This window comes from Accipiter gentilis, chromosome 8, assembly GCF_929443795.1.
Source record: "Accipiter gentilis chromosome 8, bAccGen1.1, whole genome shotgun sequence".
Lineage (NCBI taxonomy): Eukaryota > Metazoa > Chordata > Aves > Accipitriformes > Accipitridae > Astur > Astur gentilis.
In genome coordinates, this window is record NC_064887.1 from 32,510,863 (window position 1) to 32,531,572 (window position 20,710).

At 44.6% G+C, this 20,710-nt stretch overlaps 1 protein-coding gene across 1 annotated transcript in view; it reads right to left on the minus strand.

Annotated features, from left to right (window-relative positions):
- Positions 1-8,969, minus strand: part of LAMC1 (laminin subunit gamma 1) — a 70,319-nt gene extending 61,350 nt beyond the window's left edge. The window contains exon 1 of the mRNA XM_049807966.1: positions 8,513-8,969. Coding sequence (XP_049663923.1) covers positions 8,513-8,909 — 397 coding nt within the window. The 5' untranslated portion in view covers positions 8,910-8,969. The remainder of the gene's footprint in view (positions 1-8,512) is intronic.
- Between the last annotated feature and the right edge of the window lie 11,741 nt (positions 8,970-20,710).

The window sequence follows — 20,710 nt, forward strand, 5'->3', positions numbered from 1 at the left end:
CTTAGAGCAATCACAGCCTTAAGCATCAGCTTCTTAACTAGTTCATGAGGCAGCTGATTCTGTGTTAAGAAACCACTTGTCCTGCATTACTCCAGCCAGGATAGCAGGACCCATGAGACCTGTGAAGGCAGCTAGTGAAAGCGGAGAAAACAGCAGCTGGAAGGAAAGCATCAGCTGCTGTAACAAAATAAAAGTATGTTGCTGGGCCAACCCCTGCACCCTGACCACTGCAGCCAGGAGGCAGGGCAGAGGGAGACACACCGGATCCCCACAAATAAACCACATTTTTTCAGAAGCTGGGAGGACAAGGGCAGCAGTCAGGGCAGCCTCTCAACGGCTGCTCCCCAGGGACCAGCCCCACAAGCTGCCGGGAAGAAAATCCCACTGCAAAATCCCACCGGATGGGAGCATGTAAAGGACTGCAGATGAAAGGACTATAAATAATCATGATAATCAGAAGTGGACCACAGAAGTCCTAGGACGAGAATATTTTCTTTTTACTTGGTCAAACAGTCCCACTTAACACTGTGATAGCAAGAAGCATCTGATGGTAGTTTTCCCCAGAAGGGACTAATTTTTCATTCCACTAATCTCAGTAAGAGACGCTCCCAACAGAAACTGCACGTCTCAGAGCACGTAGCTTACACTCCACAACCTTGTAAGTACAGCATAAGAAAGTACCAAGAAAACAGCCCATTTATCCCTCTTCAAGAGGTTCAATGTGACCATCTGCTTAAAGACTGAGACACATTATCTTTTAATTCAAAGAAGATTAGAAAGATTCACTTTCCTGAAACAAAATATACAGGGAAGAGGAATAAAATATTAAAAAAACCAACATCTGTTCAGGATTCTTGATATCCTCCTGCTCCCCCCCACCCCCCCAAAACACCCAGACTCATGCAACATGCTGCACAAGCAACAGCTCACTGAGGTGGGAACGAGGTCTTTTCGATGCCAAGCAGGTTGAGCTATAAAGCAGATCTTGAAAAAAACTCACAAGATGAAAGCAGCGTGCTCAGAACTGGGTTGGTGCCAACCCCAAACTCTACAGCACTCCCTCAGCCCTGGAGCACCGGAAGGAAGGAGCATTTCGAGCAACTCACTGGCAAGCAAAGGGCTACCATGTGCGGTCAGCCACTGCCTGCATGAACACACGTAGGCTGGGGAAGAACAACCCCTGTCACTGAGCAGGTTTTGATGTTTGGTAGGTTTTAGGGATTTTTTTTTTTTTTTAAGAGACACCTCAGTCACAGCTGATCTTTCCATTACAAAGGTTTAAGAGCAATGCAAGGGCCAAGTCTGCCTCCATTCCACTTCAGGCCATTGGTAGAGGCCAGCTGCCATGCCTGAAGCCATTTAATAATTCTGTACCCTGATCTTCCAACGGGAGCATCTCAAGCCCCTGAGGATGAATTAGAGAATTACCTTGTCCTCCTGTAAAACACAGGACGCACTCAAAAGCCAAGTCAGAAAAGCAGCTCTCCAAGCACACTGAAGTCTGCAGCAGAGATGAGACCATTAGAGAAAGCTGACCCAACAACCCACAAACCCTGGGTCTTTGCAAGATCTCAATACAGCATCTCTACAAGTGCCTTAAAAATCTGCCTCTTCCCCCACAAAAACAACAAACCCCCAAACCAACCGTACAAATAAACCCTCAAGCTATCTGGAAATCTACCTCCCATGTACAAGATGGTACTAGCTTACCTACCAAAGAAAAAAAACCCAATAATAGTTTTTGGATACTATTTCTAAAAGAGGAAATTTTGAAATTCTCCATTACTGAACACAGCTGTGTTGTATCAGAACTGCAGGCATGATTACCACTGGAAACAGCTCTTTGATGACTATCACACTGGAATATCTAAAACAAGTAGAAGCATGGAAACAAGAAGTGCTTTGCCACCCAGTTTCAAAACAAAATGCTGAAGATCACTGAATAATATATAAGGGGGTTGGTTGGGGGTTTTTTTTGTAAAAGATCTCTCAAATAGGGCTGGACTGGTAGGAAAAAAAGATTAAAGACTGAGCCTCATTTATGTTTTCTTAAATTTAAATAAAATTACCTTGCCATTGCAGATCCTTTTTACAGTTGATGAGTTTCCACCATTTCCCAAGCTTCTACATCAGAAAAACTCTGAGAAATCATTATGTTTTACCTCAGAAGTACCTAACACACCCCACAAAGGCTAACAGCAGCTTGCACCTGCAGTCTGGCAGGCTATGAAAGGCAGCCTCTCATCTCAATATTCCCAGTCCCATTTAGCAACTGTACATGTCTACTAGTAGCAGCTCTCTAATTTCATAGCACAGTTGCTTCGTTACCAGCTGTCCTGAACCTCTTGTCAATGCTGATGTGACAGCCAACATCACCATCATACCAGCACGCTGCTAAAAACCCAATGTTACTCAAGGGATGCTACAGACCACGGGAGTGATCCCAGGTAGCTCCTTTGCACGATGACTTAGCGTTAAGAGACTGTCCTAATATTGAAGAGTTTTAAACACAGCTAGTGATGCCACAGGTCCTCAACACAGGCATGCACATTCATCCCTCACTTAAAGCCTCTAAAGCCTGATTTGCAACACACAGGGCTACTCTGTACCTGGAGGGAAAAAAACCCAATACATTCTTGTTTGTGCGGCAGGACAACAGACCCCCCCCGCAAGATTTCTGCAATTTATTGGGAAACTATGAAACTTATTTTACTTTCTGATCAAAACACACAGTGGTAGCCACCAATAAGCAAGATTTCATAGTTAAGAGACATGTAAAAGCAGGCTGAAACACTTCTTCTCAGGCAGGAGCTTACAAGAGGGGCCACAGCCCCAGGCTGAGCTTCCAAGGGTTATTACGAACCAGAGACAGTGACGTTAGATGCAACTAGTTCAGTTTAACACGCCAGACCTCATATACCAGCTAACCCACAGGTAGAAAACAGAGCCAGACAGTGACCCTGCGTGAAATCACTCAGCACAGCATCACCAGTGGCGGTAAATGATGAATTAGGGCCCAGAGGACACAAACAGGAGGTCTCAGTCTGACAAGGATTATATGATTAAAGGACAACACTCAGAAACCTGTTTTTAAGAATTATGGTGAACTAGAGATCCAAGTTTCCCATCCCATCCATCTGCACTGGAAATTATTTTCTCTACATGTTGTTGTTTGCAGAGCAATCCTGTTTTTCATTTCTGTGGGAAGCAGCAGCCTGGGATTTTCACTTGCAGGCTCCAAGAGGCTGGGAGACCCTCCTGAAGCCTCGGGCTACAAAAGAAATGCTACCTAATGCTACTGAATAAGCCAGAAACTTTTTGGTAAGCTAACAGCTCTGAGCAGCAAGTGACAATTTCCAAGGTTTAAACCTACAAAAGCAACTACTTGACTGCATCAAAACCAGCGATTAATCCTTCTAGCAACCCAGGGCAAGCACCAAAATAGCAGCTGGTTTTGCAGCAAAATGCCACACAATCCCAGCTCTTTCCATCTCCCAAAATAAGCGCTCTGCCATGTATAGTATTCCCAAAGGCATCACACAGTGGCATCAGCATCCCAAGAAAGAGGCAGAACAGAGGAGTTTGAGAAAACCTGGGAATTTAAAAGGTATGCAGGAAGCGATAAAGAGCTTTAAAGCGACTTTATATAACTGCACTGAACAACTGCTGGCCATTAAAAGTCCTGATCTCTTAACTACTCATGTTGAAACCTGCAAAATGTAAATCAAGCCTTTGCAAGACCAACTAAAATAGAGTCCCCCCCAGGGCTCCGCAAATACCACGGTAAAGCCACTGCGGCACAGGGCTGGCCCTTCCCAGCCCAGGCTCAACACGTCTTCGAGGGCTTCCCAACACACTCTGTAACACCAGCTTAAGTGCCGGAAACACTCTCCCAACACATTAATTACCATTTCTCAGAGCTTTTAAATTGCAGCTACGGTATGCAAAACTTCACGTGCTTGTTCGCAGTTGGTTTCGCAGTGGTTCCCTAGGAAGGCAACGAACCACAGCCTCGTAAAGTTTTAAGAGGATAACCAACAAACTAAGGGCATCACTCTGCTGTGCTAAATAAAACAAAGCAACTGATTGCATCCCAGTGGCATAAACTATGTACTTAAGGCACATTTTATAGCCAAAGCTGCTTTTCTGTACTAAAAAAAACCCAAAAAAACACACCAAACAAAACCCCCAAAACCTCATCTGCTACAAACAACTGGCAAATCAAGCCAAGGCTGAACATAAGAACTGGCATCTTGCCTAGGTTTCCTTGTAAATGCCTTCAAATGGCAGTCATACCCCAAACTATGCTTCACAGACAAAGTATATATAACCAAGCATCATCGCTCTCCTCAAAGCCAAATAAAGGACTGAGCAGTTAGAAAAGGGGGAGGTGAAGGAGACGGGCAGTCCATTTCTCCTAACAACCAGCAGCTTTTACAAGTTTTTCTTTATTTTATACACACAAGATAGCATCCAGCTTGGTGACATGGGTTTCTATGCTGGTCTGCAGTAGCAATTTCAGAATTCAAGAGCAGGAACACTTAGTTCTAACCACAGTCCATGCCCACAAACACAGCTGATGTTTTTAATGAAGGCAACCAGCAATTTCATTTTTCTTCTTGAAAGGCAGGCTAGCAGAAGACTGCCTTCCAGGACCAAATGCTGGCTCCTCTTCCTAGGCAATGAGAGAATAGGTAGGAATTGGTCTTTCCTGCCTACCAGATAGTCCTGAATTCACAGCTGAGGCCACTGGCATCATCGGTCAAGCACATCTCCTGGACACCATCCCTGCTGAGATGCAGCAGGCAGTCATCCGCACTGGGAAAGCCAAACCGGACTGCTCCTAGCTTGCAGGCTGTTGATAAAAGCACGGCTGCTCTCAGCGGAGATGGAGCCACCCCACTGCCATGAAACAGCCACCAGCGTGCTGAGGATGCTGCCTCTTTGTCCGAGGAACAAAACACCAGGATCACGATAGCTGAAATTGAGCAGATCCAGGCAGAGTAAAAGTGGTGGGGAAAAGCAACACCACCCAGCACCAAAAATACTCCATGTACCTCCATGCTATTTCTTTTCCCCTTCTTCCAGTGTTCAAAGGTGCATCTCTAACACACAGCTTTGTTTTGGTGCACTACAGGTCTAAATAGCAAAGCTGTACTAAAACATATGCAAACAAAGGGCTGGGGAGGTGCCAGAACTATCCCAACACTCCCAGTAGAAGCGAATGGCACAGGCTGTAAAAATAACATGACGCTCTGGCTTCAGAAAAGGCAGGCAACTACATACCATAATGCCTCAGCTTCCATCTTCTATTTAAAAGCTGGCACTGCTGCCCCAAAGTCTCTTATTCCTAGAATATACAGGAACATGAGGGGAGGGCAGAATTGGGGAAAAAAAAAGACGGGTAGGTCAAGTCTAAATTAGAAATAATTCAACCTGAGGAACAGGAAAATGAGGGAAGCAAAGGGATACTCTTAAGAAGAGTGAAAGAAAGGACAGCAGCGCTCTCCCCCTCCTCTCACCCACTAACCTAATTACCCAGACACCACCCTGCAAATGGGTTCAACTACCCCCTTCTCCTGATTTACAGCTGCAAACTCACATCTCCAAGCCTCTCAGGGGAGGACTCTTACTTAGGGGGTCTTAATACCCTCTCATACAAAGAGAAACAGCTTTTATAACTCCAGAGGCTCCTTGTGCAGGGACTGGTAATTACCCCAATTCCCCTGTACCCAGGAAGCACCCTAACTTCTAGGCACATATCTCCTTTCCCAACACTCCTGCAATCCAAGCCTTCAACTAAAATAACACTGTTTTTTTCTGTGTCAGGCTCTTTGCTAGCATCTAGTCCCAAAACTAAAGGTTTTTAAACTTGTTTTGAACTGCAGGTTATAAGAAGATTCAAAGAAACCCACATTCACATGTTGGCAACAGACCCACAGTTCTTGTGACCAGGCTCCTCTGAAACGTTACACTGATCTACACAGGCCGAACATCACTCGATGTTAATCAAGACATCCCAAACTGCCAAAAACTGAGCTCAGGGTAGCATATGCCTGCTGAAAGCCTGGAGCCAATGCTGCCAGTCCTGAACGGGTGCAAAGCAGCGCAAACCATTTGGGATACCAGTGCTTTTAGAAATAAAGGTGACTGCAGCATGAAACAAAGATATGGGTTAAAGCACATAGCCTAATCCTCAAAGATCACGCAGAACTAACTGCATGAAAGGGCTTTGTGTCCCAGAATGCGTTTTACGTCCTACTGATGTCGATAATTAAGTGCCCCACAGACCATGGTGTGCTGTGGGGGACAGCCTGCAGGCACACAGAATCCAAACACAGCACCCAACAGCTCTCGCAAACAAAGATAGTTTGAAGTCTTCAGGAAAGTAGAGCAGAGCAACACTGCAGAGGGGTTTGGGGCATTTGAGACTAACATGGCACTTTTTTGGTACTCAACAGTTCTTCAACCTGCAATGAACTCAGCAACGCATACAAAGTCGCACAGGAATATTTACTGCTTGCACAGCATGTGCACAGATAGTTTTAAGACGACTAATAGCAAAGCATTAAGCTAACTCCTGACACCACCACCATGCCCATAACAAGCTTCCGATTCTTAAAAGGCTTTAGACTACAAATACCCCACCCAAAAACCTAACTGGAAAAAAAACAAATTAAAAAATACCTTCAGAGACCCAAAAGTCAACCAGGCAGCTTCTGCTTAAAAGTTGTACTCTAGTCTAAAAATATGCCAGAGCAAATTCACAAAGCTACAAAAGCCTGCAAACAAACCTGAAACCTAAGTGGCTGACAATGATCATGTTGCAATGCTACAGTATTTTAAAGATGCAGTTGTTTTCATCAAAGAAACATGCACATTTCTCAAAGCCCTAGACATAGCCCACTGTTTGCTCCAGTACATTGGAAAAAAATATTTTTCAAAGAACACCCCTATACAGACAGGTGCACAGAGTCAAGGACAACAATAATACAGACTTGCCTATAAACAAAGTTTTACCTTGATAATGAAGAATTATAATGATTTCTATTAAAAAAAGAAGTTGAGATCAAATCTTAGCTTACTGTTTTTTCCAGGTGTCCTGAATAAAAAAATTCCCAATGTAAAAAAAAAAAAAAAAAAAAAAGATAAAGAGGCCTTAGTAACTACCTCCCCTTATCCTAATGATTATATACACTGGTATATTTATTTTGAAGCTTCTAACACAAAGAAACACTTTAGGGCAGTGAGATGCTCCCAGCTGCCAGGGCAGATGGATGCGGTCTGCAGGTGACCCCTGGTACCAGACTCAGCACCATCATTTCCATCTCACGAACATGGGTGGGAGCTTTCACACAACCTGTCCTCCAGTTGTGAAACCCAAGATCCATCTCCCTGACCCTAATGCAACATTTTTTCCCCTTAATTACACTGAAATCAAGACACATTACTGAAGCTAAACTTAAGGTTCAACAGCTGCTCTTTATTAGAAACTGTGAATGGTTATGGTGAACCTTTTTTTAATTTTTACTTTATTTAATGACATGAGGGTATAAGCTGTGGTTTTAACTTTCCGTGGGCTGGCTTGTCTTCCAGTTCTAAACAATTAGCCTTCCTCCATGTCACAACAGCTAAAATAACCGAATGAACAGAGGAAAAGAAAAGCTTGTCCACAAACCAAAGTGAGCGCTAAAATACTTTATCCCGAAGGAACCTCTGGGAACGCCATTTAGTCAGAAAATTCCCCTTCTCCTTTTTTTTGGCTCGATGTTACGGGTTCTGCAGTATCGCGGGCCGCTTTCCGACAAACCTAACCCGCCCAGTACTTAAAGGACAGTGCTGCCCCAGGATAAGGATGCAGAGCAGATATGCCCTCGCACACACACACCGGTCTTCCTGCAGCGCTGGCCGCTTTTCCAGCCGACCTCTCCCACCTGAATGCCAAGCCCGCTGCCTGGAAGACCCCAGGGCCCGAGCTTCCCGGCGCAGGGGGCGAGCCCGGCTCGGCACGCCCCGCGCCACCGCGACCCCTGCCTCTCGCAGCGCTCGTCTCACGAACCGACAGCACGACCCACGCAGACCGCAAGGGAGCAACCCCTTGCGATATTCCTTTTCGCTTTGCCTCTGCGGGAGAAGGCTGGAATCCAAGTTCCTAAAGCACTGTTTAGCAGCCGTGACCGTTGTCCTGAGGGAAAACGAAGAGCCTGCGTGCCGCCCTGCAGGACCGACCCCTGCGCCGAGACGACCCGCGCCACCACCGAGCCTTTGCGCGGGCCAAAGCGAGCCCAGCCGGGATCCAGCGCGGCCGGCCCGTTTACCCCACCCACCCATCCACCCCAAAAACCCGCTTCCGCCACTCACTACCCCTCCCCGGGGGCCTAGTTACGACACCTTTAATCAACCGGACCCCTCCAAGCCGGGCGCAGGGCGGTTCCTGAGCCCGCCGCCGCCGCCGCCGCCTTTGGCGCCCTTTTCCCCTCAGGACGGGAAGGGCCGGGGGGCCGTTCCTTACCCAGGTGGAGGGTGAGGTTGACGGCGGTGGGGTGCTGCACGCCGGCCAGCATGGTGCGGCTCTGCCACCAGGTGGCGTCGGCCGGGCTGTTGTAGTCGGTGAGGAAGGCGGCGCCGTGGCGCAGGTGGGGCTGGGCGGCGTCGCAGAGGTGGCAGGACTGGGTGACGCCGGTGACGCCGGTCTGTACGCAGTACTCCTCGGCCGGCGTCCCGCACGTGTGGGTGGCCAGCACCGTGGCGTTGAAAGCGGCGTTGACGAACTCGGGCATGCAGCGCTGAGGGCGACCGCTCCGCTCCTCCGCGCATTCGTCCATGGCGCCGCCGCACCGGCCGGGAAACCACAGCCACAGGACCGTCAGCCACAACGCCCGCGCCCGGCGCTCGCCGCCGCCCCCCATGGCGCTTACGGCCGCGGCGGCGGAGGGGCCGGCCGAGCGGCGCGGGCCGGCGGAGGGGCTGGCTGGCTGGCTGGCTCGCTCCTTCGCTGGCTGCTGCTGCTGCTGCTGCCGCCGCCGCCGCTCTCGCGCCTGGCCGCGGGCTCGGATGGGACGGGCCCGGCCCGGGCGAGGCGAAACGAGGCGAGGCGGCGCGCGCGGCCGGGGGCGGGGCTGCCGGCGCGGGGCAGGCCGGGAGCCTCCCCCTCCTCCCGGAATGCGCGAGCTTAAAGGGGCGATGCCCGCCGGCGGGGTCCGCCCGGAGGAGAAATGCTCGTTTCCCGCCCTCTGCCTGTCTGCACCGCAGCGGGCGGCTCGGCTGCCGGTGGTCTCGCGGGAGGGGCGACGCCCCCGTGACAGGGCTGACGGAGGTGGGGGGCGGGAATCTCCCTCGCGGCACCGTTGGCGTTGCCTGGCGCAGGCGGGAATGCCCCCCCCCCCCCCCCCCCCCCCCCCCCCCCGCCCATGGCGCGGGGCCCAGTCACCGCCTCTGCCCCCTGTCAGAATTGAAGAGAAGCCACCCGGTTCTTTCTTTTAAAGGCTTTTCATAGGGGGAGAGGGGGGGGAAATCAAGTCTCTCAAGAAATGTGAGAAAATTGATTGTGCTTTGCCAGCTGGACTGTTCTGAACCTGGTTGGTCTTGTGCCTTTCGAGGGCACAGGCCTGAAAGTGGGTCTGAGGGGCACCCGTGTTGCCACCTCAGCCTCTTTGATTTTTAATGAACTCATTTTGTATCTAAATCCAGATCTCTGCACTGCTTAGATGCATCAGCTCTGTCAGAGCTGGCCAAAGACTGGGTTACGATTTTTAGCTATCACCATAAATAAGATCTCCCTGTGACTTCTCAGGTTGGGGAACTGTGCAGAGATTAATTGTGTAAAATCCAGGAATCATGTAAAGCCAAAACTGCTTTTACAGGAGAAAGTGCCTCCAGAAGCCTGCTCGGGAAACAGGAAACTACTCTTCGAGATAGAAATTGATAGGAGAGTCAAGCAAAGGCTTTGTAAACTCGCTGTTGGTTATATTCTGAGAAAGTCTGAATGCAGCCCGTGGCTGAAAGAAAAAAATACAGCCTGTTCTGGGAAAAAGATGCACTTTCTTGTTTTAAAGTAAACACATGTATCCTGTAGAAGCTGACCCTTCGCTTCTTGCCTTGAGAGCCTCTGTCAAACTGTTCACAAGGTCCCCACAGCACGTACTCGTAAGAAAGCCTGCGAATTTTCCTGCTGCTGGTAGATGTTGTTATTAAGTTTGGTGCTACACATTGGTGCGGTGATTCTTCTTTTTGCCTCCCCAACAGAGTATTTACCTGGCCGTGATGAGATAGCCTCTGTGCCAAGAGTTCCCTGGACACCCCCAGCACCCACAGAAGGGACGCAAGTGTGTTACAAAGTCATCGCTGCATTGCTGTTGTTCAGGCTGGAGTTACACATGTCCAGCGGAAAGTTTGATTTCTGCCGCTTCCCCCCCTTTTCCTCGGTTTCTGAAAACAAGTGGGCTGCTATGAAAGCGATGCTGAGCTGATGCCATCAAGGCAGAAGCTGTGGAAACAGTGTGCTCATGGAGCTTCTCAGGTTCAGTAACAGCCTAGCTGATGCCTGCAGTTGAGAGTGGACACGTCAGAGCAGGCAATAAGGAACAAGAGACCAGGAAGCCACATGGAGCAGATTGATGGGAGGAAGGGAGGGAGGGAGGTATTAGGATGGAGGTGAGAAGGGGGCAAGGACTCTGAGCAGGATAAGAGGGTATTGCCACAGATCCCACTCAGTGGAGCAACGGGATTATCTGTCCACATGTGGGAGGTTCCCATGGATAATGAGAAAAAAGTTAAGCTTAATGCAAAATTCTGGGGTTTAAAGTTGTTCAGTTTTAGTATCTAAAAACAACAATTTGCTTGAGCTTTTTAACTAATCATTTCCAACATTTTAAAATATGTTACTAATTCTAACAAAGACATCCTGGGAAAGAGATATCTGCTGATATTTGCCATCAAAATCCACTTCATACTCGTAACTGCAATTTCATCTTTGACACACATTTGAAGTACTAGTACAGATAGAGTGATGCAGTCAGATCTCATTCGGTAAACCTGTGCTCATCTAACTAAAACCAGAATTAAACCTCATATCCCGATACATACATGACCTTTTAATGTCTTACCTGCTGAAATACCCTATCAAAGCATTGCAGTGTATATTCCCCATTAACCCATTTCCTTTCCAACACAGAAAAAAGCATCCTCATGTAAAACAACCATGTCTTAAAAGCACAGAACCTGGATAACTTCTCTAACTTTGCAATGCTTACAGGGGTGAATAATTGTAAATATACCTTGGTCAATAAAAATTCTTACAACTGGAAACTCCCAGGAAGCAGAGTGAGTCATCCCATGCAGCAGGAGTGGCCTGAAAGGAAGGAAGTACTGTTTGATAGATAGGATGGGCACAACAACGAAATTTTCAGTTAACCATCTGCAAAATAAGAATAATAATTGTGGATAAGGTTTGTGACTATGCTGGGCTTAGCATGGGCATAATGAAACGACGGTGAAAAAAATGACATGGCTGCTGCTTCAAAAGCAGGTGCAAGTCTTCAAGCACTTACTGCCCCAAATTGTGCTAATCGCAATGAAATCAAGCCTCAAGAAAATTTGCTTTCTATTTAATAAAGAGGTGGTCAGGGAAGAACTTAAATATATAAAGTTAACTGTAGAAATCTGCATATTATTACTTCAATTCTTTTTTGAAGTACACAGATCAGCTTAAATGAATGAGAACAAGCGGGGAGAGAGTAAGAACAAAGAGAAGAAATGCAAAAAAGGAAAAGCGACATAAAAACCTGAGAGGAAACAGCCTTTATAAAAGCAACTCATACAGGAAATTCTGTCAGCTTGCAGAAGGCCAGAACTCCCAAGGTTGGCAGTCTCTCTCTGTGAATAGACCACTTTTAGGAGGAAAAAAAAAAAAAAAAAGAAGAAAAGCAGGATTTTCATTCCTTTTGATAATAAAAAAATTGCAACAATGTGGTGCACACCCACAAGCAATTTGAAATAACAAATTAAAAGCACAGTTAGTCTCTGTCCTTATACAGTAGCTCAATCTAAGTGCTAACGCACCTATGCACTAAGACATTTGACCCATTTGGGGCTTATGAGGTCCAGAATGTTTTTAGTAAGCATCGCAGGGCAGCAAGCACTTTAATTTTCAGTCTTCCCATACTGATTTAGCATCAGCATTTGTTCACAGACAAAATTTGAGTGCATACACTAAGGAAAACTGCTCAGAAGTTTCAGACTGTGATAGTGGAGCTTGGTTGCTCAGTGGGTGTCAATTATTAAAACAGGTTGATAAAAGTAACCCCCACAGAGAAAAACAACCCACATTTGCTAATAAAAGTAAATAGATAGCTTGAGGATCCCCAAATGAAAACTGCTGCACACCCAAACATTTCATTACAAGTACATATACGTCAGTTTACGCTAAAAAATACAGGACAGAAAAGCCCTGTGCTCGCCATCAGCCTTACAGAGTTATCAGCCACCAGACAAGCCACTCAAGCAACTTTAAGAAATGTCACTTGTCACAGTCTGGCTGGTTTGGGCAACGTAAGAAGAAGTTTCCAGCAGTTTCCTGCCCTGCCCTCTGTCATGCAGGGGCTTCCCGCGGGCCCTACCACTTTTCTCAGTGGATGCAATCAAAACAACGGTAATTGCAGCAGACATCCACTCCCCAGCCACCCAATAACCAAAAACACTTAAAAGAAAGCAAGCGAGTCAGCAGATTCACCAAACAGTCCATGCAAAAGAGTCAAAATTCAGAAAGGCTGGGTGGCAAAATTCAGGTGCTTTTACAGGTGGATTCAAAAAGAAATGACACTGCAGTCTCCAGTAGTGCGTTGGGGAACACAGAAAAAAAACCCTGCTCTAAAGCATTTCTTTTTATGAAGATAAAAGCCAAGCTTTAGGCTTACTTGTTTTTCTGTCTTGGTTGAAAACTTTATTTTACCCAGTTGGATTAAATATTTTGACTCAGTCCCAGCTGGGATAATCTCTGTGATTCCACTGAAGCATATAAACTACTGCAAATTTAATCAACCAATCCGTCACATCTTTCTAGTGCCCAAAGCGAAATGATCAAAATCCCCCTGTGCTATATGCAAGGTGGGATTTCAGTTCCATTCTTACTAGCTGGGTGCTGATTCAGTCTCAGCGTCAAGGGCAATCATGGCAAAGCTTGGTTTCTCCAGGCAATGGCCTACAGGCATGCCTAAAACCAGAGAGAAAAGATGCACAGAGTTAAAGCTGCTCACATTTTATTTCAACAGAGGTGGCAGAAACTGCAGATGGGGGAACGAGGTTAAGGATCGAACGATCTCTTTCCGCATGCAGTGCAACAAATGCAGTTTAGGACTAATGTTACAAATGCATAAGAAATGCACTTCCATATTAAAATATGGTTTAGAGCCATCCTGTTTAGAGAAGTTCTTCTGCAATCAAGGATAGATGTGCAGAGAACATGAATTAGTTTGTTAAATGTCTGAGGTATCCGCTCTCAGTAAAAGTACAGAATAAATCACAGAACCATACTAGTTACTAAATATTCATACCTGTCGTGATTTTATGGAAGCACAAAGTTACTGTAATCTTATAAATAGAACAGAAAAAGAGAGCTACTAGCCATGAAAGCAGAAGGTGTTTCATAAAATGGTTTATTTAAGTTTTACTTTCTTTGTCACTCTTTTGCAGATTATCCTAAATAATTACGTACAGCAACAATGGGTAGGTGAATAAAAAAGGATCTCTGAACCTGTTCATGAGAGGTAATCTGCTTCTTACAAGTTTCTGCAAACCCAGGAGAAATGAAAGACATAAGCTGATTATTTTATCTCTTTTCTGAAGTGGGTCTGGGATGTATCCTCATTTTCTCTCCTTAATACTGTAATGTTGGGAAGAAATATGCTAAAACAAAAACAAAACATGAAAGGATTGTGCAGCTTTTCATCTTCCTATCGTGGATTCAAACACAGCCCATCCTTTTAACCAAAAACCATTTTGGTTAATGGGTGTCTGGTGGTGTATATGAAATGAATTCGTAATCTTTGATTCCTAGCAGATAAGATTTTTATCTTTTATCTTTACTCCCTCTTTTTATTCTGCGGTGTAGTCCTGTGCTGAATTTAAGCAACCACATCTTGCAGCCTACGTTAGACCGTGGCAGTAACATCATAAAGACCCAAGCCAGCCCTAACTATGCTTCCTTCCCCTCTCCCAGACTTCCACTCACCTGTCTAATACCACCAGGAACAGCTGCCTTTGTAAAGCCCACCAATGAGGGCATTGGGAAAAGGACATGCATGGATGGGTGCACTCAAACTTGACACATCCAGTGGGCTTCTTGGGGATGAGATGTTCCTCAGCACTTCTCTTCTTCCCTTCTAGCACTCCCATTCTCAATCAGTACATCAGCAGTGCACTGCACGGATGAAAGTGTGCCAGAAGACTTGATTAAATTTTTTTTGTATGGTATTACGTCTGTAGTATAGAGACACTAAATTCACTGAGAATAGTCTCAGGCTCAGTGCCACCTTCATCCTTGCACTACAGGGTCCACTGATGGATGCTCTGCCACCAAAAAATTCCAGCAATATTTAGGTTTCCGATGCACTGATGAAGTTCTCTCTGTAAAGAGCAGGACTTGTTTACCCAGATCCATTTGGATAATGTCTGAGCCCTGTTCTTCACTGACTTGCATAGCTATGCAAATCCTTCACATGCATGAGCTGGGGCTGTTTACACTAACTGTAAAACATTCCCAGTAGAACTATCTTCCAGGCGTGATAAAATGCCATCCCAGAAAGTAGTGTGTGTCTTGGGGGTGGTTGTAGGTATCTCACCATGAAGGGTGTTGACCCGTGTGACCACAATGAAGTTGTTTAACAAATATCCTTCCTGACCTTCCAGAATTCCCAAGATTGTTTTCAACAGAGAGCTGGATACCTTCTTTTGTCCAGTGCTAACAGAGCTGAAATTTTCTTCCTAACTATCATTTATGGTCACAACCTCTTTTTTCATAGCACAGTCTGCCAGTCAGTCTTGCCATGAACGTTATTTTATTAATAGTAAATTGTGTTGCTGTTTTATCAGTTGTAAACCCCTTCTTTTCTTCATACAAGATGGCTATTGAGAGCAAGCTTGATTCAAGTGTCTCCCTCACTATAAGAGCTCACCTTTTAAGTTTAATGTTCTTTAAGCAGTTTTTATGAACTTTCCTTTGCTTGTCAAAAACAAACAAAAAAAGCAGTCTCTAAGAAACTCCATCTTCTTTTTCCTTTCTAGATCTTCCTTTTTCCTGCAAAAGCTGCAATGCTTTGTATGCTGTATGCCTTTAGCCTAAAGTCTTCCTTAGCCATTGGACTCATGGTTTAAGACTTGCAGAAAAAATGGTGTGTAATTTGGAGATGTAGTGTAGGTAGCATTTGTGTATGGTCATACATAAAAGAGGGAACTAATGATTTCCTTCTGCTCTACAGTTTGATTGCTATAGCTTGCTAGCCATATTTTAGCCATTTCTAGCCATAAGAACCCAAACTAGACAGGTTAGATGCAGAAAATAACTGGAAAGAAATCAAAAGGGATACTGGCTTATTAGCTGACAAGCCTCATCAAGCATTTGAGGGGGTTATTTTAAAAACTGTGGACAAAAGTCCTAGCAGACTTGAATCCACTTGGACTGCTTCCAGAAGGAAATCTCATCACAGGAAGTACATGTTTCCCAATCACCCAAGGTCAGATCAACCATCTAATGGAGAGGACCTTCAAGGAAACATTCAAGGCCAGGTTGGATGGGGCTCTGAGCAACCTGATCTAGTTGAAGATGTCCCTGCTCATTGCAGGGGAATTGGACTAGATGACCTTTAAAGGTCCTTTCCAACTCAAACCATTCTATGATTCTATGACAGTCAATTGAGAAGGCTAGTCTGTCAGATGACAGAGTTTGGATGAGCAGAGCTCATGTTTCTCCTGCTAAACAAATAGTTTGTCTTGACAAGCAAACTGCAGTTTGATTTGTTGTTATGCCAGAAGAGTTAAATGTGGATGCCCAGCTGGAGGATGGCAACACCAGCATGTAATTTCGGGATCTGGAGATTCACTAATCCCCCCCAACTGTTTGTTTTCCCCCTAAAGATCCTCAGCAACATGTCTGTGCTCCCCCATGGAACTGAGCTGAGGCAGAGCTGCTTCTCCATCACATGACTTGGAGCATACAGTGAATGGTGAGGAGCTACAAGAAGTCTGACCTACAGAGCTGTCTTTGGGATACATACCTATGCCTGTTCTTGGCCATCTGTCAGCATGCCCCATCTCTAGTCTTGGTGCCCCAAAGCTCACTATGTTCTCCACTGCATTGCCTGTGCCTCTGTTGATGGTCAGACGATGACCAGTTGAGAGGACAGAAGAGACATTCTCTGTACTCAAAGTCCCCCTTCCACCAAAGACTAAATAGACAAAAGAAGCAATTCAGGGAAAATATGTTCAGCCTCTGTAGCCAAGAAGCAAAAAAAAAAAAAATAAAAATACTTGGAATGAACAGAATCTTCTGAAAATATAGCTATTAAGCTCTGCAGAGTCTCTGCAAAGCTACAAAGCATGCATGAACTACAGTTTTCAGACGTTTGTAACTCAGCCATCTTTAGGTAGATATTTGCAGGAACACTAAAAGCTTATTTTTGACTTCAAGACCATTCCCCTGTCAAACATCAGTCCCTTAGAGTGTCACTGTGAAATACATGTAGTGGCTTTGATATAGATTGCACACTGTACTATTCCCTAATGTCTTTCTTTGATCCAAATCACTCGTAGCTGAAAATGAACATAAAAACCCAACAACCATAAGGATAATGAGACGTGGACCACATGCGGTTTCAGTGGAAAAAAAAGAGTCAGTTTTGCAAAATTACAAACAGCAGAAAAGTCAAGGTTGAAAACGCTAACTGTTTGACAATGCTACTAGCTTTCTTTCCAGTAAAATAAGGAACACTGGTTTTGTTTTAGCAGAAAAGAGGGCATGGTCTAGCAGTTTGACCTTCCTACCAGCATCACCACTGTAATGCTGACTTTTTTCACGTTCCTCGGCAGAGCATTTAAACACTGTATCCTCCTTCCTTCCTGACTATAAAAGCATCTACTACCTATCCATTAACACATTGGGGACTTGTGGGAAGGAGGATACGGTCTGCGGAGGCTAGAGGTTGTGGCCAGTGCTGTGTCTACCCTACCAAGCCCTCAGCTAAAGAAGAGGGCAAGTCACAGTTTCTTGGGAGTGTTAAGTCTTATGACCTTGCAGTCATAAGTGGAACGGGGAAGAATATAAATGTGCAAGACCATTCCCTGGTTGTTCAGTCATCCATGGGTATCACAGGACTGGAAGATACCTTAATTTTGCAGGGACTAGGAATTAATCTTGATCCATAAGGGAGAGTGTTTGAACCTCATTCATTGGGAACAACTGAATTCCTGTTTCCTTCTGTGTCCGTAATTTTTTGAATAGAAGAGAATTTATCCTCCTAGCTTGAAGCATGCAAAATGCTGTGTAAAGACTCACACTGCTACTTACGGATTATCGAAGCAAAGAGAAATTTAAGGTTGTTAGGGAAGGAAATTACATTTTTAAACTCATCAGTGGATACCATAAACAATGGGAAAATGTCTAAAATACCTTCTAAATAGACTATTTCCTGCTAAATGTCTCCTGCTACCTAAGGAGATTTGAAAATGTATTAAAATAAGAACTCAGTAAGCAAGAAAAAACATAGTTTTCATAGCTGTAACCTGCATTTTGCTTGCTGGCAACCCTAACATACTACCCACATTTTCATTCCTGCCACTCAGTTCATGGAAGTATCAGAAAGACAAAGTCAAGTGTTCAGAAAAATGCAGTGATTGTGAAGGGGTGGGAAATTCTAAGACCTGTATCCTGTTCTTTTACTTGTCAGATCTTTAACGAATAGGACGTCTGTAGTCTCTTCAACTTTTACTTATTTCTTCCATTTTGGAGCTCAGGAAAATTATTGCACCAGACAATTTAATTACATTAAAAGCATTTATCTGAGTAGATCAACTGCAACATTTATCTGACAATTCATTTTTGATACGTTAATTTACCTCCAGCTATAAGCATGTTGTTTTAAAATCATATGAAGAAGTTAAAATCAAGATTTAGCATACTGATTTATTAAGCAGTGAATCGTAATTGTTTGTGATGGGGTTAACTTACAGTAAGCACCAGGAGAGGGTGCAGAGGACAGGCTACATCTTCATGTGATGGTAATGTCAGTCCCTCCTGCTCTTGTTTTCTCACAAAGATTCAGAGGCCTGTCAGTGAAGGGCTGTTCTATTTTAACTAGCATTGAAATGACATTAGAGATTGAGATACCAGAGCATGCTTCTCAAAAGTTATTTCTTATACAATTTTAAATCGTAGAATGCTCTTTAAAATTGCACCTCATTGTGACTGCCTAGTGTTTTTTTAACCTACAATGTAGTTTTTGTTGGTTCACTTTTTGGCTTGAGTCATTCTCAAAACACATTTCACACCTCCCCGTCAGCCACTGGCTTGTGGCAACCGAGTTTTTGCCACCCGAACTGTTTAACTTCAAAGGTTAAGAAAACAAAAAGGCTCCAGAACATAAACATCTTTATATAGTAATACATACCTAGCATACCATTTTCATCGCTTCAGTGCAGCTCCCAAAGCTCTAAAATAGTATCTGAAATTTTGTATGTGTTTATTCACTCCCGCATTTTCCTATATTTAAAACTAAGTAGTGTCCCTGGATATGTACATTAGTAGGGAAGGCTGCCTTACTGAATGTTACTGATTTACCAGACACCACTGGATACCATTTTTATGAATTATATACCCTTGTTTGAGGGCTTTACAAACCCACAGACATATTTAGCTTCTCTTTCATTTTGCCAAACCATCTGCATTTCTTCTTACAATGAAGTTGGTTGCATAATGGGTAAATTGGATTTAATGAGTTTTGCCAGATGGGTATCCCTTCGGGGTACTCCCTTCCAATTCATTTACGCAAATATAAACTTAATTCCCTACACAATACCTGAAAGCATGGTAAGCTTCCAGATAATCATTAAGTGTTCTTTTCAGCTTGCCTTAATTTGGGAAAATATTTAAAGCTGGTTTCTTTTTTTTTTTTTTTTGCCCCACCTTGTGTTTATGTCTTCCAGCCATTCCTTGCCCTCCCTGGATGTGAGGCTCTAAGTCCCAAAGGAGCCAAGCTGCAGGAGACTTTCCTGGTCTCCTGTAGAAGAAGTTAGGCTTGAAAGCTTTCACTCATATTCACCTCACTCATCCACCTCGACTGTGGACAAGTACAGGTGCCCACAGTTTTAACAAGTTCCATCTCTCAGGACAAGAGACAATAACAACTCTTCACTCACTGAAGCCACATGGCCAGGTCCCAGTTTAGCAACATCTGGCTTTCCAAACAGAGAAAAAAGAATGAATAACACTGCTTAAACAGAGGACACATAACTTCATTAGTCCCCTGAAGCGTACAACAGACAGTTAGCATTTTTCTCATACTGAACCCAAGTACACATGGTCACGTTTCCTTCCAGGTCGCAGTTGGGACAGCAGATGTTCTCCCAGCATGTTATTCTCCTTGCATCCTGCGGTCAGGATTGCCAATTTATTCAGATTCCAGAGGATAAACAGGAGTTATCTCAATGAAGCAATTGTTCATCCCGCTACAAATTATGTGAGATAATTTTGCAGGCTTCTCTTGGATTCCTGCCTCAGGGGAGCTAAAATGTGAAGGGGTGAGGAGCAGACCTCATGGCACAAAGCAAGAGGTGCTTGCACTTGCTTTCAGTAAGGATGACTCCTGCTGTCCTGCTGGAAGGGCACTGGAAAAAACATTTCATACTCATTGTTAGGTCATTAACATGCCATTAATTTTTTTTTTTTTTTTTGCTAAATATTTTGGGCATTTGGGGACTCACCAATGGTAGTTCTCTATAAACTAATTTGTGTGATCAACAACAACAGCTAAATTCAATCTTCTTTGGTAGATAAGACACATACAGGTTTATCCTGAGACATTACAAAACAATTTTGCTAGTGTTGTAATAAAAAGAAAAAACTTGATGAAATGTACAGCTGATATTGTTCAGCTGAATATCTTGAGTAATGAAAATTTGGTATTTGTTATAGAATATAGCAACTTAGAAAAGGAAAAAAAGATGAGCTGATAGATAGGCTGTTACCAAAGACAGTGCTGTGCTTACCACCCGTGTGCTGTTTGGAACTGGAGAGAAAGATTTCCAGTCTTCACAACAAGGTCAGATAGCCAGCGGTCTTATTCTGTTGTTGTCCCAGCCTGAACTGTAATGCTCTTTCAAACTATGGCACCATATAGGAAAAGACTCTTCCAAGCATGTTACAGTTTCTGTAGCTGTACACCGTAGCTTCCTGCATTTTTCATGTTTCCTGGAGCTTGTGGAGTTGGAAATCTCCAGTGAATGGCTGGTTTGAAGAAAGGTTACCAGGGATGGCTGTGCAGACCTGGAGCCATCAAGAGGCAGAACCTGCCTTTGTACCAGTCTTGAAATAGTGAGGTGCCACCTGGTTAATACAACAGCAGAGCAGCAGAAGAGAGAGTCTATAGGCAGAGGGTGCCAGTGATGCAATGGATAAATACCTTTTGGAAAAAGCTGAAGATGAAAGAAATCAACAGGCTTGGGA